Source organism: Metopolophium dirhodum, chromosome 2, assembly GCF_019925205.1.
Source record: "Metopolophium dirhodum isolate CAU chromosome 2, ASM1992520v1, whole genome shotgun sequence".
Lineage (NCBI taxonomy): Eukaryota > Metazoa > Arthropoda > Insecta > Hemiptera > Aphididae > Metopolophium > Metopolophium dirhodum.
In genome coordinates this window covers 3,913,911-3,939,670 of record NC_083561.1, presented here as the reverse complement: position 1 = coordinate 3,939,670, position 25,760 = coordinate 3,913,911, and the positions used below count along the sequence as shown (strand labels likewise).

Genomic DNA, 25,760 nt, shown 5'->3' with positions numbered 1-25,760 from the left:
CTATGGAATAATAATGTGTTATAATCTAATTATATTTGATAAATTATATTAAATAATAATGTGTAAAATATTACGTTTTCTAAATTTTTATCATATTAAAACTATAACTAGTTTGAGATGCTAAAACTAAACTATTGAGGGTACATATTATCCAAAAAATCTCCTTACTTGTGCCAATTTCACAAAATCATAGTTATCTATGATGTATTACGTTATGATAATAAATTATAAATAATATTCAAACCATCATATTGGCTGCATATTAAGTTAACTATTGTTAGAAAGGTCAGAATAAAGCGGTTTGTTGCTATTTTAAGTGGCGATCTTCTTTAATATTAGAAGCGTATCCGACAATGCAAACAGAGACATATTTTTTGGATATACAAGAATTGCTGCGTTATAATTTCAGTCATGGGCATACAATACATTTTTTTCTCATCAGACGGGTGAGATGATCACCCATGTCAATGTGTATATTAAACACTCTTTAAATTATTCTATTATTTTTAATTTTTAGTACTTATTGTGATAAAAAATCCTTATCATATAGTTATATTCCGATAATAGTTACAATTTTTGTCTCAATATGATTATGAATAGATATTTTTAATTTCAAAATTAAAATTAAAATATTTTATAACACAATTATTATAGTTGTACAAAGTGTTTTAGGAAAATATATCATGTTTTAAAAACCATCCGTCACTTAACTAATATTTTAGATACCTTACTGTTCCAATTTATATACCATTTTAAATTACCTACATAAACTATTTTAAACTGCATTATGTTGATCAAAATATGTTCTGTATAATTAATGTTTTAATACTAAGTCTTCCATGTACATCGTATTATTTGTAACGATGTAATAAATAGTATATAAAAATAATAATGTTGTATTTTATATTCTGACCACATCATGGAAACTATATCGACTTTACAATGATGTGCAATTTTATTATATTTTATAAAAACTATTATATTTTAAATATAATTCTTAGATAATATTATAATATTGTGAGAAAATGTTTTAATGTTATAAAATCATGTAAAATACGGTTTTTATTTTACAATACATAAATAAATTAAGGGAATATTTTTGTCTAATGTTATAACCTTAGATCATATACTATGGATAGAGCTACTGCATTATAAACGAGTACTACGAGTTGAAGACAACATAAAGACAGTCACAAGGTGACTGATTTATATTGCGCATGCGAGTCAGTACTCGTCGCATATTTATCACCAAGGTGTATTGATAAGGTGTCGTCACTTGTTTGAAAACTTGATTGAACATTTTTCTACGGCTAGTCGTAACCACCGGGAGCGCTGTATGTCCTAAAGAGGCCGATAAATGATCAGTTTTGTACACCAAAGCTATAGAAAATTAAAATATATTATGATTTAAGGAATAAAATTCAAAATTTTTCATTGCATAATGACTTCTATGCTGTAAATTATTTATATGCATGTATTTAACTTTTAATCAAAAACAATTATTAATATTATTAAATATTGTCATTTTTAAATTTCCTATTAAAAAAAAAAATATATGAAAAATGTGAGAGTTAATTCACTAAATTATCATACATAATACTTTCTAAGTGTTACAATTAACAAATAATAATTATTAATTATTAATTAATATATGAATTTTAAATACAATTCATAATATGTTGATGTCAAGGTTAATACTTGTATTCATATTACCTATGTGTTACCAAAATGCATATATTTTGAATACCTTTTTATAAGCATTTATTACTCAGTTGTACCTATCACCATTAATTTTATAATATATTCATAGAATTTATAGTATATTATAAAATCCATTACCTACATATTATCATATATAATATTACTAACAGAGATCCTGGAGATAGAAACATATGTATATGCTAAATGGTTGATATATTTATATGGTCATCCTAGATCAGTGCTTATTTTATTTAGACTTTAAGCGTTTTTGGAAAAAGTTTAAATGCTTGAATTTTAATACTATTATTAATATTTTTCAAAAGTATATTCAAACATTAATTTACTATACATTTTAATAATTTATCTGTGTGAAATAGTACATGTAATTTTAGTATACCTATACTTAACCAAAAAAAAACAATTAATAATTTTAATTAAGGGAGCCTTGACAGTTTTACATTAAATTTAGGGAGCCTCTTGAGAAAAAAAAATTGAGAAGCACTGTACTAGATTATACTGTAAAATATCGAAGTATATATAACTAGCGGTCCCGGTAAACGATCATATTTGTAATGTTGCATTTCAATTTAAAAACTTCATATACATTTTTCACCGTTTATTTTTCTAACATAATTTGTAGTTATCGAAGAAAAATACAAACAACATTTTTGACAAAGGTTGGTTGCTCAATACACAGTTAAATATTAACCAAATATATCATAACGCATTATGTCAAAACAAGAATGATATTCACAAGCAAAAGAAAAAAATTAGCAAGTTGCTAAAAACAAGAAAACACCAAAAAAACTAAACAATTTTTCAAAATTAGTTTGAAATTTATAAGATAATTATTATTGAATAATATTATAGTATAAATAATATACCTAATCATATAGTAAAATATGCAAAATATTTTAAACGTGATTTTAGAGTTTTTTTATGAGCACTAGAAAATAATACTCCACTCTACCAGACTACTATTAAAATTAGAAGTAGAATCATAATAGTTTTAATTTAATTTAAAGATTTCAATTAGGTTGCAAATATCCCAAGAAGTGACTAAATTATACATTATAATATTTCATAATTGATGTCTACTTGATAAAAAATATTTAAAACAACAATGCAAATGTAAATTATAATTACAGGCTCCAATTATTATAAATTATAATATATATTAGATGCTAACCACAAAAAAAATAACATTTTAATTCATAGTTTTAAGGCATTTTGCATTTAACAGTATGAAAAAATAGGCCTTCATAGGACAGGAAGCGCGCTCTGGTGTCTATAGAACTGTGGTAATATTTTCAATCAAGAGTGTATACGTATAGAGGTCCAGAGTGACGACACCTTATCAATACACCTTGTTTATCACTAAGCTAGCGGTGATATAAATTGCGTGTGATAATAGTTGTACCAATCGTGCGCGTGAATGCGTGATATAAATTGTGCGCATGTGCATTTACACCTATTCAATGAATAGTATTCACCTTAGTTATGTTGGCTTCAAATATTTAGCCAGTAGCTCTATCCATAGTATATGATATAAGGTTATAACCACGAACACATAAACCATTATTATCTTACATAATAATTAAACTATTTTATGAATAATATTTAGTTACCATTACATAAAATCATCATAATAATATATTATTATAATTGAAATAATACTGAAACGTCTGAAACAATATCAAACATACTTTTTAGAAATACCAATGTCAATAATATAATAATATTACAATAGTCAATACCTAATTTAATTTATTAAAATTTCACAAATGAAATACTATTATTATGCTCAATAGTATTGATATTATTAACATTAATCAATCATTAAACAGTTATATAATTTATTGAAATATGACATGCATGCTACTATATTGCATAATCATTACGCCGTGTTTAAAAATTAAAGATAATAGTACTAATTCAATATTATTTTCGACTACACTAACCTAGAATATTGTGAATAGTAAATAAGTAATCAATAAATATAGTCTTAGAATTCGTTAATTATACATAACGCCATAATTTTTTAATATTTTAATTTTTTTTTTAATGATGCTAATCAAGTTATTTTTTCTAAAAAAAGTCAAATTATAAAAAACTATAGTGTTATACATGTGCAGTGTTTTAAATAATCTTCTACAATGTGTTTTTCATAAAATATTGAAGCATATCAATTGAAAACGTCGGTCTTACAAATATTAACACCATTTTAAACCAACAAGGTAAAAAAGAGGAAAAAACAATAACTTTGTTGGCTGTAAAGACTTGCTTCTCAGTACAGTTGATTATTATTTAATGGAAACTTACAATACAGTACATAAATTCCATATTATGTTGTTAGGAATAATTATTGAATTATATACATACATAATATTATTAAAGTTGTAAATGATTCGTTACAGATAGGTCAACCGAGCTGGATAACTGCTCCTGAAAATTAATTAATTTAAAAAAAAAATGCTATACGCAGAACAGTTTGATGAACAATATTTAGGTCAGTAGGGTCAAGCTAAATAAATAATAGCAAAAAATGACAGACGTAGGGGTATATTGTTATAATACACTGTGTGGTTGATATATGTTGCACCAAAATATTGAAAACAATCCTAGTGTATACCTAAATAAAAAAAAACACACGTTTATGGCTAGGTAACAAGAAACAAAGGGAAAATTGTGTGTATTCATTTTAAATTAAAATATAATAACCCAATAATTTTGTCACTGCATATATACACACATATATATATTATATGCCACATCTAAAACCTATTTTAAATTAATATTGTCCAATAATAATAACACATGACGATTAAAAGTATACGATTATAGTTGATATTATATGGTAGTACAGAATGAGCTATACGGTGTTATTAAAACAAAAACCATAAAAAAATAAATTTAATAGGTGCGTAATATACAATTTGAATACGATCAAATATTTACATAATAAGATAATATTTTTTGTGGAATGTATTGCGCACAAATAGTATAGTTGATACAGAAAAATAACGTCGAAATCTCAAAATTATTAAAATAAATGTGGGGGACGGAGTAACCGAGCGGACAAAGGCGTCGGTTGTGACGCACACCAGCACTGGTTCAAACCTCGGTTCACGGGCGGCATTTTTCTTCGGGCAAGTCACGATGTCCGGAGTACAAGGGCCACCATCCCCCACCCAGGCATGACAGATACCTATGGGTGCCCACTTGAAAATCTGCCAAAACTACACACACGTGTTTACCAACCAACAGTATCGTACCCTACAAACAAACAAACAGCTAATGGCCATAGTTTCCGGGCTTAATGATCAATAAAAAAAAAAATAAAAAAAATAAATGTTTACTCTTAGAAATCTGCATACACATATTACCTATATGATACCAATGCATTCATATAAACAGTGCCGTTTGTACCAAACGATAATTTAAATTACTTTGTAATGGTATAATTTTTTAATGAAGTAATAATATTTATAAGACCATGTTTAATTTAATGAAACCAAATAAATAAGTACCAAGTACACAGTGCAATGTAATATATTAATTTAATTTTTATAATATTTAAAAAATCAAAATAAATACAATATGTCAAAGTTAACACCTATTTGTGGATTCATTAATAATATAAAGTGCACATTTCTGTTTTTAATTTAATTTCATGGAAAATAAACGGTTAAAAATTTAAATGTTTTTAATTTTTAATACATGTAAACAAAAGTGCTTATTTTTCTATTTAATAATATAAATTATATAAATACAATTTTCTAAAATCCATAGTAACATCATTGCCGCCATCATTATTATCATTACTATTATTATTATTATTATTATATATACGGTTTAAATTAAATAAACTGTAGACAAATAATGCATATTATATGATTAGCAATATATGACACGTGTATAATAATTATTTTAGATGCATTTAAGGTGTATTCAAATTATAGAAATTAATGAATGGTTAAAAGCCTCAAAGATAGTTGTTAAAACAGTTTCAATTTGTGGGTTGGAAATTGAACACCTATGATTAGGTTATTCATTTTACGGTTTGACTTCGTTTTTTGTTTTAATTTAAAATTGTTAAAATAAAATGTTTGTTAAAAACTATGGTTTATATGCGAACGTGTATCACGTTATTTTAAAAGACTAACAAACTGTTTATTATTTAAAGTTTGAACGAAAATTAAATTTTCTACAAATTCATATTTGAGTATTACATTTTTATTAAAACTTGATTTTAAATTTATATGGAAAACTTTCTCATATTGAAAACGCAGTGTATCAAATTAAATTTTGGCTGATGACAATATGTATATAGCCTCTAAATAGTTTTAGAAATTCAAACTTATTCATTCCGTGCTTTATAAATGACTTGGTTATTGTTAACTGGCAATGAAGTTTTTTTACGGAACATAATTTAATTTAAGAAATAAATTAAAAATGAAACGGTTAAAGGACGTTTAAAATTAAAAAATATTAAAACCTAAGTGCTTCTGAACGCAGTTGTAAAACATTGTTGTTCACAAAAATATAGGTCCACAAACGATGATAATATTTCGGTGTAACTGTAGGACGGCGTGTACGCACAAGTACATTTGAACATAGTATGGTTATTTATGTGTATAATTGTGCATAAGTATGCGTTCATGTAATATAATATGTTCAAACATTTTCACAACAATTGTGTACATTTTGACGACGTTTGTTACAAATTGTGACTCCATATTATATTGTATGAAGTTTTTCCTTCGATCATACAAAATTTTGTTCTTTTTCGCAGTTTTACCATTAAATATAATATGTCCTTGTAATAACTTCTATTAATAACAAATATTTTACATATTAAGTTTATATTGTTTTTGTTTATTTTACTTTTATTAAACATTTACCTATGTTTCGGTATTTAAAATATTGTTGCATGGTGTGTTTTTTATCGTTTTCAATAATTGTTTTACTTACGACGCACATTGAATTCAAGTGATCCTTACATTTTCGAACTTATACCTATCCTATTTCCAATTTTGAGCTAGCAAATATATGATAAAATAGTGGATTTATTAAATTCTATTAAATTATTATATTTTTTTTAAACATATTGTAATCTCATCTCATGTATTATATCTTACACATAGGTAAAAATATATACTCTGGGTTATAGTTGAAATATCATATGAAAACAACTTCGTTTAATATCGATGCATAATAAAATATTTGCAACACTCTTACAAGGTATCCTTTTATGTATTTCATATGAGATATTATTCAATCTAAAGTGGAAATGTGTTACATTTTTAAATTTCGAATTGTATACAGATGTACCTATTGACGCGAAGAAATCATACACAACAGCGGAATTTACAGTGAAATTTATATTAGATCATGATTTATTGTATTTCTGCTTAAAATAAACATATAGAATAACATTATATCCTAATATACAAATTTCCTTTGTTCTTTTTTAAAGTCATAAATAAAAATTGAATATGATAACACTGACAAGTGCCAACCAAGAGGTCTACTCAAAACCACCCATCCATATGAGAAAATGTTCTTTTTTATGAATTATTATGTTATGGACTTATGGTATACATTTTTTAAATATATTATTTAAAAAAAGAAATATCTGCAAATGTATACTTTATAGATACCAATATTATAATAATTTATATATACCTAATTTACTTATCATATACCTGTTAAATTTAAAATGTCTAAAGTATCAAAAATCATAAACTATGATAACCATAAAATATTCAATTTGATGTGAAGTATACATTTAACTATGTGTATAGTTATAAATAGAATAAATTTAGTAATTAAAAAGAAATGAAAATAAAATATAATCCATGTAAACTTTCATTGTTAATAACCGAGTACTAATGGCCACAGCTGCTGACTTATATCTTTTACAGAAAATAAAATTAAAAATTAATTTAATTTAAGGTTTATACCAAATACCAATACAGTTTTTCCTCCGAACGATTAGTTTTTAATTAAAATATTTTTAATTTTTAGCTAATTGTTGGAAATATTATAATATATTTAAAATTGTACCTAATATAGTAAATACTAATATTACTATAAGTCATTCATATTTTACTTTTCAATTTTGTGTTATAATGCAAAAGTTGTATTATAAATATTATCGGCTGATATTTAAGTAGGTATCCTCGTCTAAAATACATAACTATACGTAATACGTTATATTCTAAACACGAATACAACATTGACTATTTACAATTTTGTGAATTGTAATTTGTAACACACATAAATATTTATCGTTCTTTTGATTAAACTATTATCATACCTTACTCAATCGTTCATTAGCAGATTCAAAATCGATCTGAAGGCTATAATTACTTGCAGTGGCGTTCTCGGGAATTTTTAATGGGCTATCGGAGCATAAAAAAACGGGTGCGTAAAAATACTGCCAATGGTGGAGGGGGAGGGGCATGAGTACCATGATTACTTGGTGTATATTATAATATATAGTAGTCAAGTTTCATCGGAAATTTAAAAAAAAACTCGATGTCGTTATAAACATTATACAAATTATTGCACCTATAGGTAAATGTACACGAAAACTGACATTATATTTACATACCATTGTTGTATGTGCTAATATTACTTTCTGCTTAAATATTTTAATGTTTCACATTCGTAATAATAGGCCAACGAAGCAAATGAGCTGAGGCAGCACTTTGTTAAATAATATTTAAGAACGTATGCACCACGGTAGAGTGACAGTGCGGGACCTCGATCGAGACTCGTATTTTTGTGTGTTTGTTTTATGTTTAATTAAGTTATTTAATAGTGTGAGTATTGTCATCGATTATTTTGTGTACCATCGAGAGATAGGTATACTACACCATATTCGATAATTCATACTTTCCACGGGTCCGCGAAAAATGTATAATATAATAATAATATGTTCGAAACGTTCGCATAACGGGAATTTCGAAATCATGAGCACTGCAGCGCCGCTTCGGAAAACATAATATAATATAATTTTATAGTTTATACGCACAATAATAATAATAATAATAATAATAATATTATAATGTGTCATTCGGTTTTCATCGCGAAAAGCGTATATTTATAATATCATATCGGTTTCTCGTTTATAAACGTCTAAATAGTCAATAGATATTATACTCGCCCTTATATTAATGGAATCGGTAACGAGACTGCAATGAAATCGATTCCGTTTATGATACGCGCGAACCGACATCAATCTGTGTGCGCGGGAGTTTTCGCGAGATGAATAACGTAAAAGCTTTTAAAACATTATCCGTTACAATGGGATGTTGTACCGATATTAAACTTTAATAACATATACCGTGTTATTATTATCATCATCATCGCATAGATTAATTATTTATCATGATTGATCTCGTCGTATAGTGCAGCAGGTACCTAAAACGCGCAACAACAAAAAAAGTAGTTTCATTCCTACTCGGCGCATATTACTCGTATCGTATTATATTATTATATTATTGTGTTATAATATTATATTATATTTCTATAACTTCGGTCGTATTTTATATCGTGAAAACATATTTTTTAAACACGAAACGATCGTTTTCCGTTAAAGCGTTACTACACAACAATAAGGTAATAACTGTGAAAGGCCAAGATTAAAAATGTCTGCTTGTGTACTTAAAGTAATACGAAATGCTGAGTGTTTAGTATGAAATAAAAAAATGCGCAATGACTGAAAGGTTACGGGAATTAGTATTATTATTGTTAGTTTTTTTTTAAATTGTTTGTTGCGCTTACACGTTTTAATTTAATGTAACAGTACAAATAAATTTTAAGTCAATGCTTGTTATACCTATTTAAAAATTCAAGCTAATTTATTAACCAACATAAAACATCTGCATCTGATGATACAGCTGCTCTTAATCGTCTGACTGATGCAGTTAAGTTGGCGGTTGCATTGTATATAATTGTGTATTATCTGAGGGTTAGGAGAATGAAGTAAAAATCCTCGGTAATAAAAATAATTGGTCCGGCAGGACGACAAAATATATATATATATATTTTTTAGCTCATAGTGTGGGATGAAAAAAAAACGCTCTAGAATTTCGATATACAACATGCTACAGCTATTAAATAATATTATAGATAAATATTAATGCATAGATAACAATTATGTACGATGCAAAGTAAACACAAAACCACTTTTGCGTTCATATGATCTTATATATTTTACCCACGGTGTGTGTACGTATTATGGTAGATATATCACATCATTTTATTTTCATTTGTAGATCAGTCGCAAAATCTGGGAATGAACAACGACGAGGAGTGGAGGCCACGGAGACGCGGTTCGCAACTGTAAGTATGGGATACTCATAAAATGTATTTTTTTTCTCATTGTCTTTGCGGTATTATCGCCGTTTAAACTATCACTTATTGACGTTTGGTGGGTTTGGTCTCGTGACAGGCCAGACATTAGCAACTTACGGTCAGCCGCCGAGTCCAGAGGAAGTCGAAGCTCGTTTTCCAACAGGGGCGGCGGAGACGGTCAACAACTGCAACAACAGCAACCGCAACAGCCACAACAGCAGCCACCGCCCGTCATCCAAGAAACAGAACAGAACGAAACTGTCCGCAGACAGCCGTCGGTAGCCGGTGAGGAGATCAAGATAGTCATACATGACGTGGATTTCGACCCGAACACTATGGGTAAGTCGTTTTGACATGTCGTTCGGGAAAACTACAATTAATTTATTGTTTTTGTGGCATTGTATATACCGATGGGTGGGGAGGGGGGGGGGGGGTACGAGTGATTTTGAAGGTGATTTATCTCATCCCTCCTTTGAATTTCTGTTATTGTGGATATAATTATTATGAGTGGTTTTTCTATCCTCACGTTTTAAGTCCCGTATTCGATTGGAAGATTAGAGTTATGAACATTTTGTAAGTCATATTAAATAAATATAATCAACTGTGTGAATTAAAATAATTATAATCATAAATAATCCAAATTTCGAGCGAAAGTTTGTTATATTCATTGGAGTTTAACTACTAATTAAGTTTCTTAATGTTACCGAATGTGTTGCCAGCTTAGATAACATATAGATTTGGTAACAGAGAAATATTATTTAACACCATAATATAATTCGGTTCAATATTTATAATATTTGTCAATATTAATAAACAGTTTATCCACTTTAATTAACTTACTTTTTGGCATTTATGCTGAGCACTATAACTTATAACTTATAAGTATTTAGCATCATCAAGAAAATTCCCTATATAATAGTATTATGCAAGATTTGGTACAATTCTTTATTTTATTTAGAAGTTTTTGAAAAATAGTAAATTATAATACTATACAAAATATAATAAGTAAATTAATTAATTAATCCTGTTTAACTATAACTTTCTAAGAAACAGGTAGGTATAATACAATTTATTATTATTTTACTGTAAGCTTTATTTGTGAATAAATTCCAATAAATTATTAACTATATGTATTATACAAAATATACATACCATGTGGCGATGTAGATGAGATGATATATCATTATTATGATTTCATTGACAATATTTTTACTTATGTTGTATAAGTTACACAAAATATATTTATTCCATTAACAGTTTAGAAATATATTTTTTAAGTTACTTATGTACCTATTCAAAATTATTGAATTGAATAATTAATTTTACATATAAATTTGTCTAATAATATTGGTTGTTAACAATGTACTATAATTCCCCAGATTTATATTCTTCCATAGATCATAATTTAAGTAAATAAATAACAATAAACCATTTGATAAATAAAATATATAGAGATAAGACTATTGACAAATAATAACACCGTAGTTTTAAAAATTAAAAAATATAATTAAAAAGTTAGAATGTGATTCATATTCAAATTTATTTAAAACATCTGAATTGGTCTTCGGTCGCTCCTTTTTCTTAGATGTGAATATAAATAAGGTTTGCCTTCTTCTGAGCACCCTTATTGTCTTTTAGTTTTTGAACTTGTTGTCAACAATGCTTCAATATTTTTTGTTTCCACCAATAACTTCTTTGAAAACGGACACCGAGGCTTATTTCTTTTCAGACTTCACACATTTGGATAGGGTTAAAATGTTTAACTTGAAATATTTTTAAAATAGTAACAAAAATACCATATTAATAGTCTTTAAATATTTTTTAAAACATTGATTGTTTCATTAAAATGTCATTGATAAGTGTTCAAACTTTAAATGTCGGTATTGAATGGTATTATGCATTTTTACTGCTCATGCCGGTTAATATGATTATGATTATAATCATCTGGGTTATCGGCAACAAAGCCTTGCCAGTGGAAAATGTTGTGGAATAATACAAATATGTTTGCTGCGAAAAACGGAAGAAACAACTTGAATAGTGAACGGTTGGTATAGCAATAGCATACACGCGGTTAATACCTATTATTTTTTTACGAAGAAGACCTCGGTGTCCGTTTTTATTTTACACTTCAAGTTTTCCTTCGAATACATTTTTGTTTGTCAGCGCAACTATTATATCTCCAAAAATACAGCGAACGTGTTTTATTGGTTTAATCCATCGTTTTCACTCACAAGAATACGACCAGCTACAACAGTATAATAATTATTGTTTTGTCCCATGATGGGTCCACAACGTATGTCGTATATGAGTATATTATGACAAAGTGTTGGTCAAATAATTTAGGATTAGGTTTGAAAGTTAGTTTTGACGGAACGCAGCGTTTTTCAAACGTTCACTGTTTCAACCGTGAAAACTGAAACCGTATCTATTTTATTCTCAGACGTTGCGTCGCCGTGAATATTACATACAGTATCAATCAAATGTGTCAAACAATTCGGGGTAAAAGTTAAGGTTAATTCTCCGGACGTATCTATTTCTGATATAGACGGCTCGAGAACCCCGAAGTTAAGTACTTCCTTTCCGTTTTCCTTGAACGATACACATAATATAGCTGGTGGCCGGTCGCTATTTTCGATGTTTGCGAACCTATCTCAACAGGAACACTCGCAATATAGTATCTACACTGATGGTTTATCGTTCATCACTGTATTGCTTTTAATACCAAGTCGGATGTTTTTCATCTCGATACTGTCGCTATACAGGGGTTATAGGGTCTCGAGGACATTGAAATACTGGATATTAAGAAATTATAACTGGTAAAACTTGCTCCGGCCAGTAGGAAATTATTGTTATTTACGAACATTTGTTTGAATTATAAGGTTGCATTTTAAAACATATTTTTTTATTTTGAAAAAAATGGTATAACTCGATAAAAAAAACATGTGAGTCATATGCATACTACAATAGACATTTGATTACGATATCAGGTTCGTTTAGACATCCACTTCACACAATTTTATGCAACTGTTAACAGTTATAATTTTAATTCCGTACAACAAGAGTACAACAAGATAATAACACTTGTTTTTTTGTATTAATATTTATTATTAAAAGTTTCCCTGACTTATATCAACTAAACTTAGATTTGAAAATTTACTATTGTTGTCGTTTGTACATCAGATAGAATGAAATAGTTATGTAACCGCTGGATTTTAAATTTTACAGATTACAATCATACGAAGATTTAAGTTAACATTTTTTTTTACAATTTGATTTGTGAGGCGGAGTGGGCTAATTTAAAATGTCGTGAGGACGACCATGATAACACCTCTGTTTCGCGTTATAAAACTTAAAATATGTGGTTATATATGTTATACTACGTCTAGTGTATATAACATTAAAAGTTAAAACACACGATTTTTATGCACTAAGACCGATGCAATTAATTTAAATGCGTTCACGCATCGCTGCGTTCCCATCGGATGATAATAATAATATATTCTAAAATATATCTCTACGAACCCTGTTTTGGACACCTATTATAGGTGAACGTAAAATAATATTAATTATCACGAGTCAAATTATTGTTATGCTCCGAGTGAACGCTATATACACAAGCCGCCGTTATGTTGTTGGTGGTAGGTTCATACCTGTGGTTCCACATAATGGCATTTTCAGTCTAAAAATATAGGCTTTATGTAATCTCACACTGTCTTTAAGGTAAAAGAAAAAACATTCACGTTGTACGACTGTAGAAATAATAATAAGGAAATTTGTAGACGTAAAATACAGTTTTAATTTTATCACAGATAGAAAGCCGCGATAGGGAGTCTTTTGCATCTATCTCGTGCATAATATATAATAGAAACAACATTTCTGTAACTACAAAAAAAAAAAATAGGAAGAATGTGAATCTCAGGTTATCATTTTACTATAATAATATTATATTTACCTTTTGTTGTTAAAATACAAATGCAAGACAATAATGACTGGGACTCCACGTGAGTACCCTTTGTACATTTATTTTGAAGACTTCTTTGATTTATAATAATTTTCGAAAAAAATCATTTGTATGAACGCATGTTTCCATGTTAATTATTATACTCATGTCAGTGACTAAACAACATTTGGACCTGATATTCAGAATGTTCGATACATTTCACATACTGTGGGTAACGATGGACATTTTACTATTATTTTACATAAAATCGTTATTGTGATCCTCTCTATCCCTCAATGTAGGTATAATAATCCATAGCATGGAATCGTGTAGAAAAAAAAAATAGTTTTTCGTCAATATTGACAAATGCCTATATTATAATTATCAAATTATAAAGTCGTAGAAGCGCTTTAGAAGCGCTTTGATTGGCTACCTATGTTTTATAAGACCCACAACAGAGCACCACACACACAATTCAAAAATTGTGTATTTTAATTTTTTTAATAACTATATAAGGTACACCGAACAATTTAATTAAAATCTGACCCCTCTCCCACGTATACACGCGGTTCATGACGTTTGTAATTTATCCTTAAATTAAAGATTTTGCAGTTTACTCTAATTAGGTAGAAAACCCGTTTATTTTTAGTGAGCATAAAATATAATATTTTTTAAGCCCTTTCGCTCTGCCGAATGTACGAAAATATAAATGATCCCATTTTGATTTCAAATTCTAAATTGAATTCTTCCACTTCCCACCTGCTGACCATACTACTATATTATATTGTCTGGCGAAGTTGCCGTACGGTCGTACACTACATCACTTTATCAATTTATCAATTTATCGTTTTTGTTTTTATTTCAAAGCCCGGTTTGTGTTCGGAATTATTTATAATGCCTAGTGAACGTGATTATTTTATACACGACCCAGTGTTTTCTATTTATTTTTTTCACCCAATCCCTGGACATTATACTAGGTCATCGCTGATTATTTACGTCACAGCGGGTAACACAATAATATTACAATTCAAAAATGAGTATGTGCTTTAACACCATAGTTATTAACAATAAGTATCTCAATATTGTACCTTTACGAATTAATATAAAAAATATCAATTTAGTTTACTTGCATATTACCTATAAATGATAATAGACGATAACTTAAATTAAATTAATTTAAAAAAAACCCTGGATAAGTGGATGTCGCTCTGCTGTACAGTAGGTTACAAGTGGGTCACTGTAATGGATGGTGTTAAATTTGAATTCAATGATATAATATCATTGTATAAGAAAAACGATTCTGAGCGAAAACGGTCAGTCAACCTATGATATTACCAAGTATATTTGATATTATTGAGAATAAAATAATTTATATATAACCTATTTACGTCGAGCCTTGTTTTAAATTTTCAATCCTTAGCCATAAAAGTTAAACATTTTATACATTTTTAACTACAAAATAATTAATAAATTATAAATTTGATAAATGTTGTCAAAATTTGAACTTTAAATGCTTATAAAAAAAAAATTGTGCTTATGTATTTTAAATATTTTTCAACTGTAGAACTAACCTAACCTAACCTAACCTAACTATTAGAACGATATATCAGGAGCCTTATATTAAATTTTCACGCTTTTTTACCCAATAAAAAAAGTTTATTGATATTTATAGAAAAAAAAAATAAAAAAAATTGAAAACTGACAATGTCCGTAAACAGCTCAAAATAAGTCAAAATAATTTCAACATTTTATGGTGTATAGAAAATGCTAATATAAACATTCAGTGAAATTTTCAAGTATCTACAGTCATTCGTTTTTTAATTACAATAAAATAAGAAAATTGTTACATGAGAAATCGAGTGAATATCAAATGTTGTAAAAATATAAATTTCAGACGCTCATAAAAATTTAATTTAAGTTTCTTGTAGACATTTTTTTTTTGATAAAGGTAGACAAACTTATGAGTAATCTTATATTACATTTTCAAATCTTAGATTTAAATAGAAAAATGTTTATGAATTCTCAACTCAAAATAATTTGCTAATTTTCGTGATTTTTTCGTATTTTGTCAAAATTTGAACTTTAAATGCTTATAAATAATAACTGTGACTAAGGACTTTTAATTTTTTTCATCTGCCTTTGAAACAATAACCTAGGAGCCTTTTATTAAATTTTCAAGCTTTTTTACTCAACAGATAAAATTTTATTGATATTTATAGAAAAAAAAACTAAAAAAATTGAAAAATGACAATGTCCGTAAGCAGTTCAAAAAAAGTCAAAAATATTTTCAAAATTGTATGGTGTATAGAAAATCCTAATATAAACATTCAGTCAAAATTTCATGTCCCTACGGTCTTTTGTTTTAGAGTTATAACAAAAACCAAAATCGATTTTCTCGAAAACAGATTTTGCGTAAAAATTCCCGTTTTTCCTTAATTTTTCTTTTGTTTTTCACGTCGCTTTTGAAAACTACTTGGAAATTTTTACTTTTGACCCCCAAAGTACCAACTAGATTCACTTTCCTATCAGAAAAGTTACTGTTGAAGAAAATCCAAGCACTTTTACTGTCCTAAAAGGTGATGACAGACACAAAATTAAAAAAAAAAATTAAAAAAAAAATAAAAAAAAAAAAAAAAAACACACATCATTGTAGAATCAATACATTCATCGCTTCGCTCAGAATCTAAAACACACATCATTGTAAAATCAATACATTCATCGCTTCGCTCAGAATCTAAAAAATGTTTATAGATGCAGACAATATTTAATATTATCTGCATCTGTACTCAATGATAGAATATATTATATTGTTTTTATGAATTACGCGATTGAAACTTGACCAAATTATCAAATAATAGAGATTTTCGTCAACTATAATATTATATTATCATCCCAAAGAAAAACGTTTGTTGGACATTAGATTAATTTTCAGTAGTGCTTATAAATGTAATTTTTTTTTTACTAATACCTAGATCTATACCTAAATACCCTGAGTTGTAACTGTTAAATGTGTGTTTTTTTTTTTGATCAATACTGTATTTAATTGTATATAGTATGATATGGTTTTCGGGAATATAATATTGAAGAACATTTAATTATTATTGTAATTTAATTGGTATACCTAATGTAGGTACCTACCTATAAAATCACGTGCGTGTAGAATATTTCATACAACGCATTATCTAATTATATGTGGAAATTTAATTAAAATATTGTAATAAATGAAATGGCTCTTGGGTATTTGGGAAACAAATGTAAAAGTTATGCCGTTCTGGTTTTACTTTTTGCTATCTTTGATTTTTACACCTCAATAAAAAACTTTTTCTCGTTCTAAATTACTTGTCAATAATAAAAGCTCATTGCTAAAACTAATTTTTTTTTATTATTTATTATAATTAAAACTCGGCAGCAGAATGCCATTAGCTTAAGGCCTTAATTACTTTTCACATTATGTTACATTAGTTTAACAATTATATTTAATATATTTTATCGATTAAGAAGTTGGTTAATTTAAGAAATTGTATGATTTTCATGTTTTTATTCGGGTTTGGTCCATTAGAGATTTGTTCGCTCCTGTTGTATGAAAATATGACATTCCGTTAAGATGTGTTTGACTTATGATTGTGCACCACAAGCATCGCAGATGGGTGGTTCGTCTTTTAACACGAAGAAACCATGAGTTAGCCTGGTGTGTCCAATTTTTAAGCGATTTATAGTTGTATCGTTCTTTCGATTGAGGTCGGGGTTTTTCCATCTGTAGGTTGTACACTTAAATCTTGATCTGGTTCAGTTTCGTGGTCTGATTATTCCAGAAAACATGCCCATTTTGAAGTGAAACTTCTTAGTGGACTTCGGAGACCTTAAACGTTAAATATTTAGCTGCTATACGCAACGGTGGTGTGGCAATCGTCGATCACCATTCATCAGCGTGCACCTTAACTCGGCCGGTCTCACAACGTATAATATTATTATTATGCCGTACTTATCATAGCATAGTTTATTGTGTGGCAAGAGCGGGAAGTGAGCTATTTCATTCAGTCGCGGGCAACGTTTGCGGCACGAGGCACAGGCGAGGTCCACATTTAATCCAACACTGAAACTGCTTTCCCGCACGAGCCACACATACTATTTTTTGTCACGCCTCTGTGTTCATCGATCACGGCAAAGGTTAATCACTATGCAGGGATCTATGCAACAATCAGACTATTCTACAAAAATAATTTCATGAAAAAAAAAAATGTTTACGCGTCATGCAGGGACCAGGGAGATTATAATACGAATATAATATGTAACCTAAAGTTAGTGATTTTTTTTAACAACTCTACCCACATTAAGTCTAAAGATAATTATGTTCATTGTTGAAAGCTCTGCCCACACTCCCTGCAAATGTTTTACTTCGTCAAAAAATTGGTCTTCTTCAATGTTTCTTAAGCCTTACAGGTTCACAGATTATATTGCGTTGTCATACTCAATAATTTTATTTTTAAATTTAGTTTGAAAACGTCTTAAAAATAGAATTGTTGAAATGGTAATATTTTTTCAAACAATCATTAATTTTTTTATACTTTTCATTGACTTTTTTTTTAAACATAAGTTGCTCATTTGGTTGAAGTGGAAATACTTTTCGTAACTTTTGCACCATAAAAATTAATCATTGAATCGATTTTCATTTTTATCTATTTAAATTTTATTTGATCCGGAGAATAATTTACTGAAACCGTTTGGTTTATATGTAAAAGTGGATTATCCAGGTGAAACCTGGAGAGATGGCAACTCTATCAAGGATACGATATACATGCCTTTTAAATATCTCGGGGGCTGTATTCTGTTTAGATAGGGTGTTTAGTTCGGTGTTTATTTCATAATAATTGTTATCCCAAGCATGTCGAATTCACGAGGGATGATTCTGACTGAAATGCATACATTTTCAGTGATCAGCTTGATAATTTCGTTGTTTATATCACTATGTTTTCCTCCGTCGCGTCTAGCTAATTTTGCTATGAATTTTGCATATAAATCTACTCTTTTAAATATGGGAAGGGGTTCGCCGGCCATGTTGTAAATGCTGAGTGTTGGACTGGTCCAGCATGGCTGAAGTAAGGAAGAATGTTACTGAAAGAACCTTGGGGGACTCATTTCATTTGAATTATGAGAAAAAATTAATTCTCTCAAGCAACCATTATAGTCTATAATAATATATTTTTTTTCTAGTAATTTGCACCTATAGTATTGAATAGTGATATTGGTCTGTAACCATCGTATTTGAATTGATTTTTATCGGATTTGACGATGGGTATTATAATCCCAGATTTCTATTGTTTGGCCCATGATTCCATATTTGATGTATATATTGCACAAAAACTAAATGGACTTAGTACAATACTATTAAAGGAAAGTAAAAATCAGAAATAATTACGATCTGTGTATTTATTTTGTTTAAACAATTCTATTTGTTAGTAGTATAGTGTACAAAATCCTGTTAAACACATTAAATTGTAATGATATAATTGTCTTAGGCACTAGATATTTGTATATTACAATAAAAATATTGATTTCCTATTATTATAAAAGGTGTAATTTTTTTTTTTGATGAACATCAAATACATATTATTATATTGTGACTTTTTTCTAGGTGTTCGTTCAGGATCCAAGCGCAAAGTAATATTGAAGCGTGACCTCACAGACAAAGCTCATCGAAGTAAGTATAATAAATCATATAAATGTTTTTTCAATACAAATTCGTTACAAACAAATTATAAATAATTTATGATTTATGATTTAAGCATAATAATATGGTAACTATTTAAGTACAAATATTAAAAAAAAATTGGAAGTTCAATTTCTTAGTAGAAATATATATATATATATATCTTTCTTCTATTCTCTTTCTAACATTAATAGTTTTACAAAAATGCTTATAGAACTCTAAATAGATACTGTTTGAAATATTTAATTATCTGTTGACTATTATTCTCCAGTTTAGAGACATTTTAGTAATATATATTTTTAAACCATATAAAGTATTTATAAATTATAGATTAAAACTAACATGAAATATTCAGGGCTTGCAAACGTTATAATAACGTTATGATTATAACGTTATGTTTGATAAAAAACGATTGAAATTTGTAAACGTAATTATAACGAAATACGATAAACATAAATAAATAAATAACACAAAACAAAACGTAACGTTTAACAAAATATATGATATATCATAACATAAAGCAAAACGGTATATATTGTATTCCATTAAACAAAATAATTAATTTCCAATTATTTAATAATACTTAGTATTATTCGATTATTTATTCGAGCCAAGAATTAATTTTATCCCGTATCCGGCCTATCCGGGAGATCCCGTATTAGATTTATTTTAAAATTTAATAGGAAGGTATTAATAGAATAATTTAATTACCAATAGCTAATAATAGTGATACTCTGATAATATTGTACTGTACTATCTGTACTACGGTCGGAATTTATACCATTCAAGTTATTCAACTATTGTGTTCGGTGATCATTGGTATTTATTTTGTTGTTTGTGAATGTTCTATTTAATAATGGTAATATGGTAATAAGTATAATTTAGATAATATAAATTATACTATGTTGTCTACACTCTATAGTATATTAGCTATGTACACACTTTTATATTGCCAATACATATTATTTAACTTTTAACAACATAAATTATAGATTCTGATTATTTTGTCAATTGTAGGAAGGTATAAAATAAATGTTGACAAAGTATGTCAAGACAATCAGAGTAAAATATGTTTGAAACATAGATTCCTGTTTAAATGATATTCTCAAGCACAATATTGTAAAACTTACTAAATAATTTTAACATTTAAAAACCTAATAATACGTTCAAAATTTCAAAATAATGATCATGATTTTTTTTTTTTATATTTATTATTTTATAATAAAGTCCTTAGAGCCTAGGCAATTTATTAAATTCAATAATACATTATCACTTATAACTTAAGATTAATTATCATCATACTGTTTTATTATTTATTTTGTTTCCATTTCTTTACGAACTATGTATATTGTAATTTAATCTGTATCACTGTACTCTATATTTTGTAAATAATATGTAATTGGGTTATCTAACCCATTTAATTAAATAAATAAAATTACACAATACCTACTTAAAACTCAGAATAGGGAAATTATGTCCCCAAAAAAGGTCATAGTCATATACTTTTAAATTGCAGCCTGTGTACTTTTAAAACAGGTATCTAAATACTTTTAAATATTAAATAACGATAAACGCAAAAATTGTATAACGTTTTAATTCTGAATAACGATAAACACAAAAGTTGAATAACGTTTAAATTTTGAATAACGATAAACTCAAAATTTGTATAACGTTTTGATTGTAAATAACGTAAAACAATATTTTTTTTTCAAATGCAAGCCCTGGAAATATTATTTAAGATTTGTCAAAATCGGTATGCTGTGTCTTAAAAAATACCAAAACTTAGAAAAATAAGATAAGAGATCAAGACGTGAAAGCTCTAAAGCCCTATATATGACATATATCTGTGTAGATGAGACTTATGGGGAAGAAACACCCTATGGAATAGATTTTCATTTTTTTTTTATCTTTTAAGTATTTATGATTAACTGTCATTTTTAGGATTTTTAAATTGGTTTTAAAAAAATCTCTTAATAGATGTGATGTCATAAACTAAGCACTATTTATTTCAAAAAGTGAAATAAATTATTAGGTAGCCATACTGTGTTTTCAAATTGATATCTTGGTATAGGTACAGTTTTTATTTGCTTTAAAAGGAATACTGTATAATATTATTTATATAACGTTTTAAATTTCAAAGCAAGTATATTATATATGTTACAAATACGAATCGAACCTCAATAAATAAGAATCATTTTAAATTTTCTATAGATAACTCTTTATTGGTTTCAGTAAATTTATTTTACCGAAGAATAAGCTGAACTAAATTATTTGACTAAGTACCCATAAATATAAAAAAAAGAGTTTTCTTATATAAATGTCTGTTGACAAACAATTTATTTATGCTATTTTATTTATCAATTTATTTTTGATCACAAAATAATATTACGAATAATGATAAATATCATTAAATTTACCGTCTAATTTATTCTGCCTATATTTTTCTCATATAAGTATATGATTTATTAGTGATTTTGTTTCCTCAAAATTAAGTAATTCGTTAACTTTAAAAGTTGGTCAAACTGCGGATGATGAAAACAAATTGTTAACATTTTAAGTTACATCGTACCTAATGTTAATTTTAGATTCATGCTTTTTTATATAGTTTATTTTTATATCATAATTATTTTGAAATCAGAATTTACATTTATTAAATATGTTTGTTGTGAATATTAAATTGTATCATTTCAAATATTTGGTTTTGTTTTTTATCAAATATTTAAATTTCTAGTATTTATTAAAGTGCTGAACTATAGAAAAATATATTATACAATCAGACACTAAAATAATTTAATATTTATTTATTTTTGTGAATTATTTAAACAAAGTTTAAGGTGTCCAGCAGAAAAAAATGTTTTAAAAAACAGTTAAATAGATTTAAATGGATTTTAGAAACTTAAAGTTTTTACTTAATTATGTATTAAGCATTTATAAATGTAAGGTGAATTTTTAGCATAAGGAGACTATAATTTCAGAAAGTTTACATTATTAATTTTAATATATTACGTTAACAGAATAATAATACTGTTCAAAAAACCAGGTAAAGATAATTCTAATCCCAGCAATTACAGACCTATAAGCCTACTGTCCTCAATTTCAAAAATATTTGAAAAAATTATTCACTTAAGGCTTACTAATTACTTAAATGCAATAAATGCTATCCCTCATTTCCAATTTGGATTCAAATCAAACCACTCCACTGCTCAACAACTTCTGCGACTAACGGAGCATATAAATGATGGATTTGAAAAAAAACTACATACAGGGGCAGCCTTCTTAGACATAGCCCAAGCCTTCGATCGGGTCTGGCACGACGGACTTTTATATAAATTAAAAACATTAAACACTCCAACCGCAATATATAATCTAATTAAATCCTACCTCTCCGATCGCTGCTTTAAAGTTCGAATCAACGATACTACATCGGGAACAAAACAAATTAACGCAGGAGTACCACAAGGTTCAAAAATTTCACCTTTACTTTTTAACTTATACGTCTCGGACTTCCCTACAACAAATAATACTGAAGTAGCACTATACGCTGATGACAGTGCTATATACTCAAGCGCCAAAGACACCGAAACAATAACCCAAAATATTCAAGCCCACCTGAATGAAATTCAAAAATGGGGAGATAAATGGAAAATTATGTTAAACCCTCATAAGAGCACTGCGGTACTCTTCTCCAACCGACGCCCGAAAACTCCTGGTAACTTAAATTTGTGCGGTAATAATATACCTTGGTCACCTAAAATAAAATACCTAGGTGTAGTTCTGGACAGAAAATTAACTTGGAATCCTCATATCACCTCCAAACTACAACAAGGATACCAGAGGCTAAAAATACTATACCCATTGATCAACCGACAAACTGCTTTAAGCTGGAGATGTTCTCTTTTATTATATAAGCAAATACTACGACCGTTACTTCTATACGCAGTCCCTGTGTGGGGAAATTGTGCAAAAACCCACATCCACAAAATACAAGTTTTCCAGTCAAAAGTTTTGAGAACCATTTCTAATGCTCCTTGGTTTGTACGAAATGATGCACTTCATAAAGATTTTCAGCTACCCACAATAACAGAGTACATAAAAAAATTAACTATCAACTTCTTCGATCACATCAATTATGCTCATAGTGCGAAATTCTATAAACTAAGTGACCCACCTTCTGTACGCCGACTCAAGCGTGGACGCCCACACGACCTATTGTTATAACTATTATTTATTAATATATTATTATTTTTGTTTTTTTTTTTCTTTTTTTCTCTTCCGTTTTGTAAATATTTTAAAACGTAGTCGATAGTTTCTATTTTTACTAATAATTTTTCTAATTATTACTAATTGTTATATTTTTTCCAAATGTTAAAAAAAAAAAAAAAATGTATCTAATCACACTAAGTTAAGATGACATATGTCAGTAAAACTTTATTTTAATAAAAAAAATAAAAAAAAAACGTTAACAGAATACGATTTAACAAAATATTTAATAATAATAATAATAATAATAATAATAATAATTCACTAATATTGTATAAAGAAATTTTAAAAATATGCAACAAAATTAATATATAGCACTTATTGTGATATAATTTTAATTAGATTGTTTTTCAATTATTAACTTGCTAACAATACACATAGTGTATACAAAAATCTTAAGTAGGTAATCTCATTAGATGTATATTATTACAATTATTGTTGAAAATATTTTATAATTCCCAAATTAGCTTGTACCTACAATATTATTACCAGCAGTTTACGAGAAATATTTCTAAAAAACATATTAAGTCTGCCATCATGTTTTTGTTGACATTATATCAAAACCAAGATTACATGAAAAAACCTTAGAAATTTTTCGTTTGGACAATCGCCACGGTTTAATAATAACACAAAATATACACTAATTACGCAGATTTCGACATCATTGGGTGCACATCGAAAACATAAGACAACGTTAAGCATCCTATTGACAAAAAATACTAAAATGTCTCACTCAATATACCTCCCTCAATTTGTTAGATTAGACAGTGCGACGAGATTGCTGGTCGTTAAAACGGTGCCCCATTCACACTTTAAAGAGTTTATTTTTATTTTTTTAAGCTGTCAAAGATAACTCGTAATGACAATGTCTCGCGATCCTTTTTTTCTTTTCATCACTTTAGCTCGAGGATTTGGGATGAGAGTCGTGGGAGGTAAGATCGGACCGGACGGACAGATGTTCGCGTCAATCGTGTGGACCGTTCCGGGTGGCCCGGCAGAAAAATCTGGTCTACAGCAAGGCGATAAGGTACAAAATTATCATCGTGTTCGCGCGCACCACTGCTGCCAATCGCTAAAACGAGAGCTTTATTTGTTTTTTATCGTCCATAGGTCCTCGAGTGGGCTGGCATGCCGTTGGCCAATCGCAGTTTCGAGGAGGTGTGTGGTATCATCGACCGTTCAGGTGACGTGGTGGAACTGTTGGTGGAACAAGGATACGAATTGTGAGTTTTTTTGTTTTGTTTTACATTCCCTCCCCTCTTTCGTCGGCATCTACTAAAACCACATACACCCGCCTACTACTGGTATCTATGCATTTCTCATAACGTCAAGTTTTAGAATTGTAAGATTTAGAAAATATGCATTATGTTGTTGAATAATAATTTGTTGGGGTATTATATATAGAGACACCTTAAAATAAGATCTTGAAACCGCTATACAAATTCTAAAGAAAACCGAGAAAAATGTTGTTAGTGGTTACCAATTACCGTTCCTATATAGTATAGTATAAATTATGAGTTACCGATTAAGAGATAACCGCTTCTATAAATTGTCTTAACCACCGGTTTTCTAGACAAAATATTATTTTTTTGGCAATCAATAACAAAACAAATAATAGGATAGGTTATAGTATAATATATTATATTATAATTAATGTTTTCCCAATAAAAAATATGATCTGAAAGTGGCAACTAATGATATTATTGATATTACTTTTATATTTTATATTCTAGAAGTACCTTCTTACCTATATACACCTATATATAAACATAATATATCGATTAT

At 28.0% G+C, this 25,760-nt stretch overlaps 1 protein-coding gene across 1 annotated transcript in view; it reads left to right on the top strand.

The window, feature by feature from the left end:
- LOC132938338 (regulating synaptic membrane exocytosis protein 1) overlaps positions 1-25,760 on the top strand; it is a 219,767-nt gene that overhangs the window by 176,439 nt on the left and 17,568 nt on the right. Inside the window, exons 10-14 of the mRNA XM_061005117.1 lie at positions 9,990-10,056; positions 10,166-10,407; positions 19,641-19,706; positions 24,878-25,002; positions 25,086-25,198. Coding sequence (XP_060861100.1) covers positions 9,990-10,056; positions 10,166-10,407; positions 19,641-19,706; positions 24,878-25,002; positions 25,086-25,198 — 613 coding nt within the window. The remainder of the gene's footprint in view (positions 1-9,989; positions 10,057-10,165; positions 10,408-19,640; positions 19,707-24,877; positions 25,003-25,085; positions 25,199-25,760) is intronic.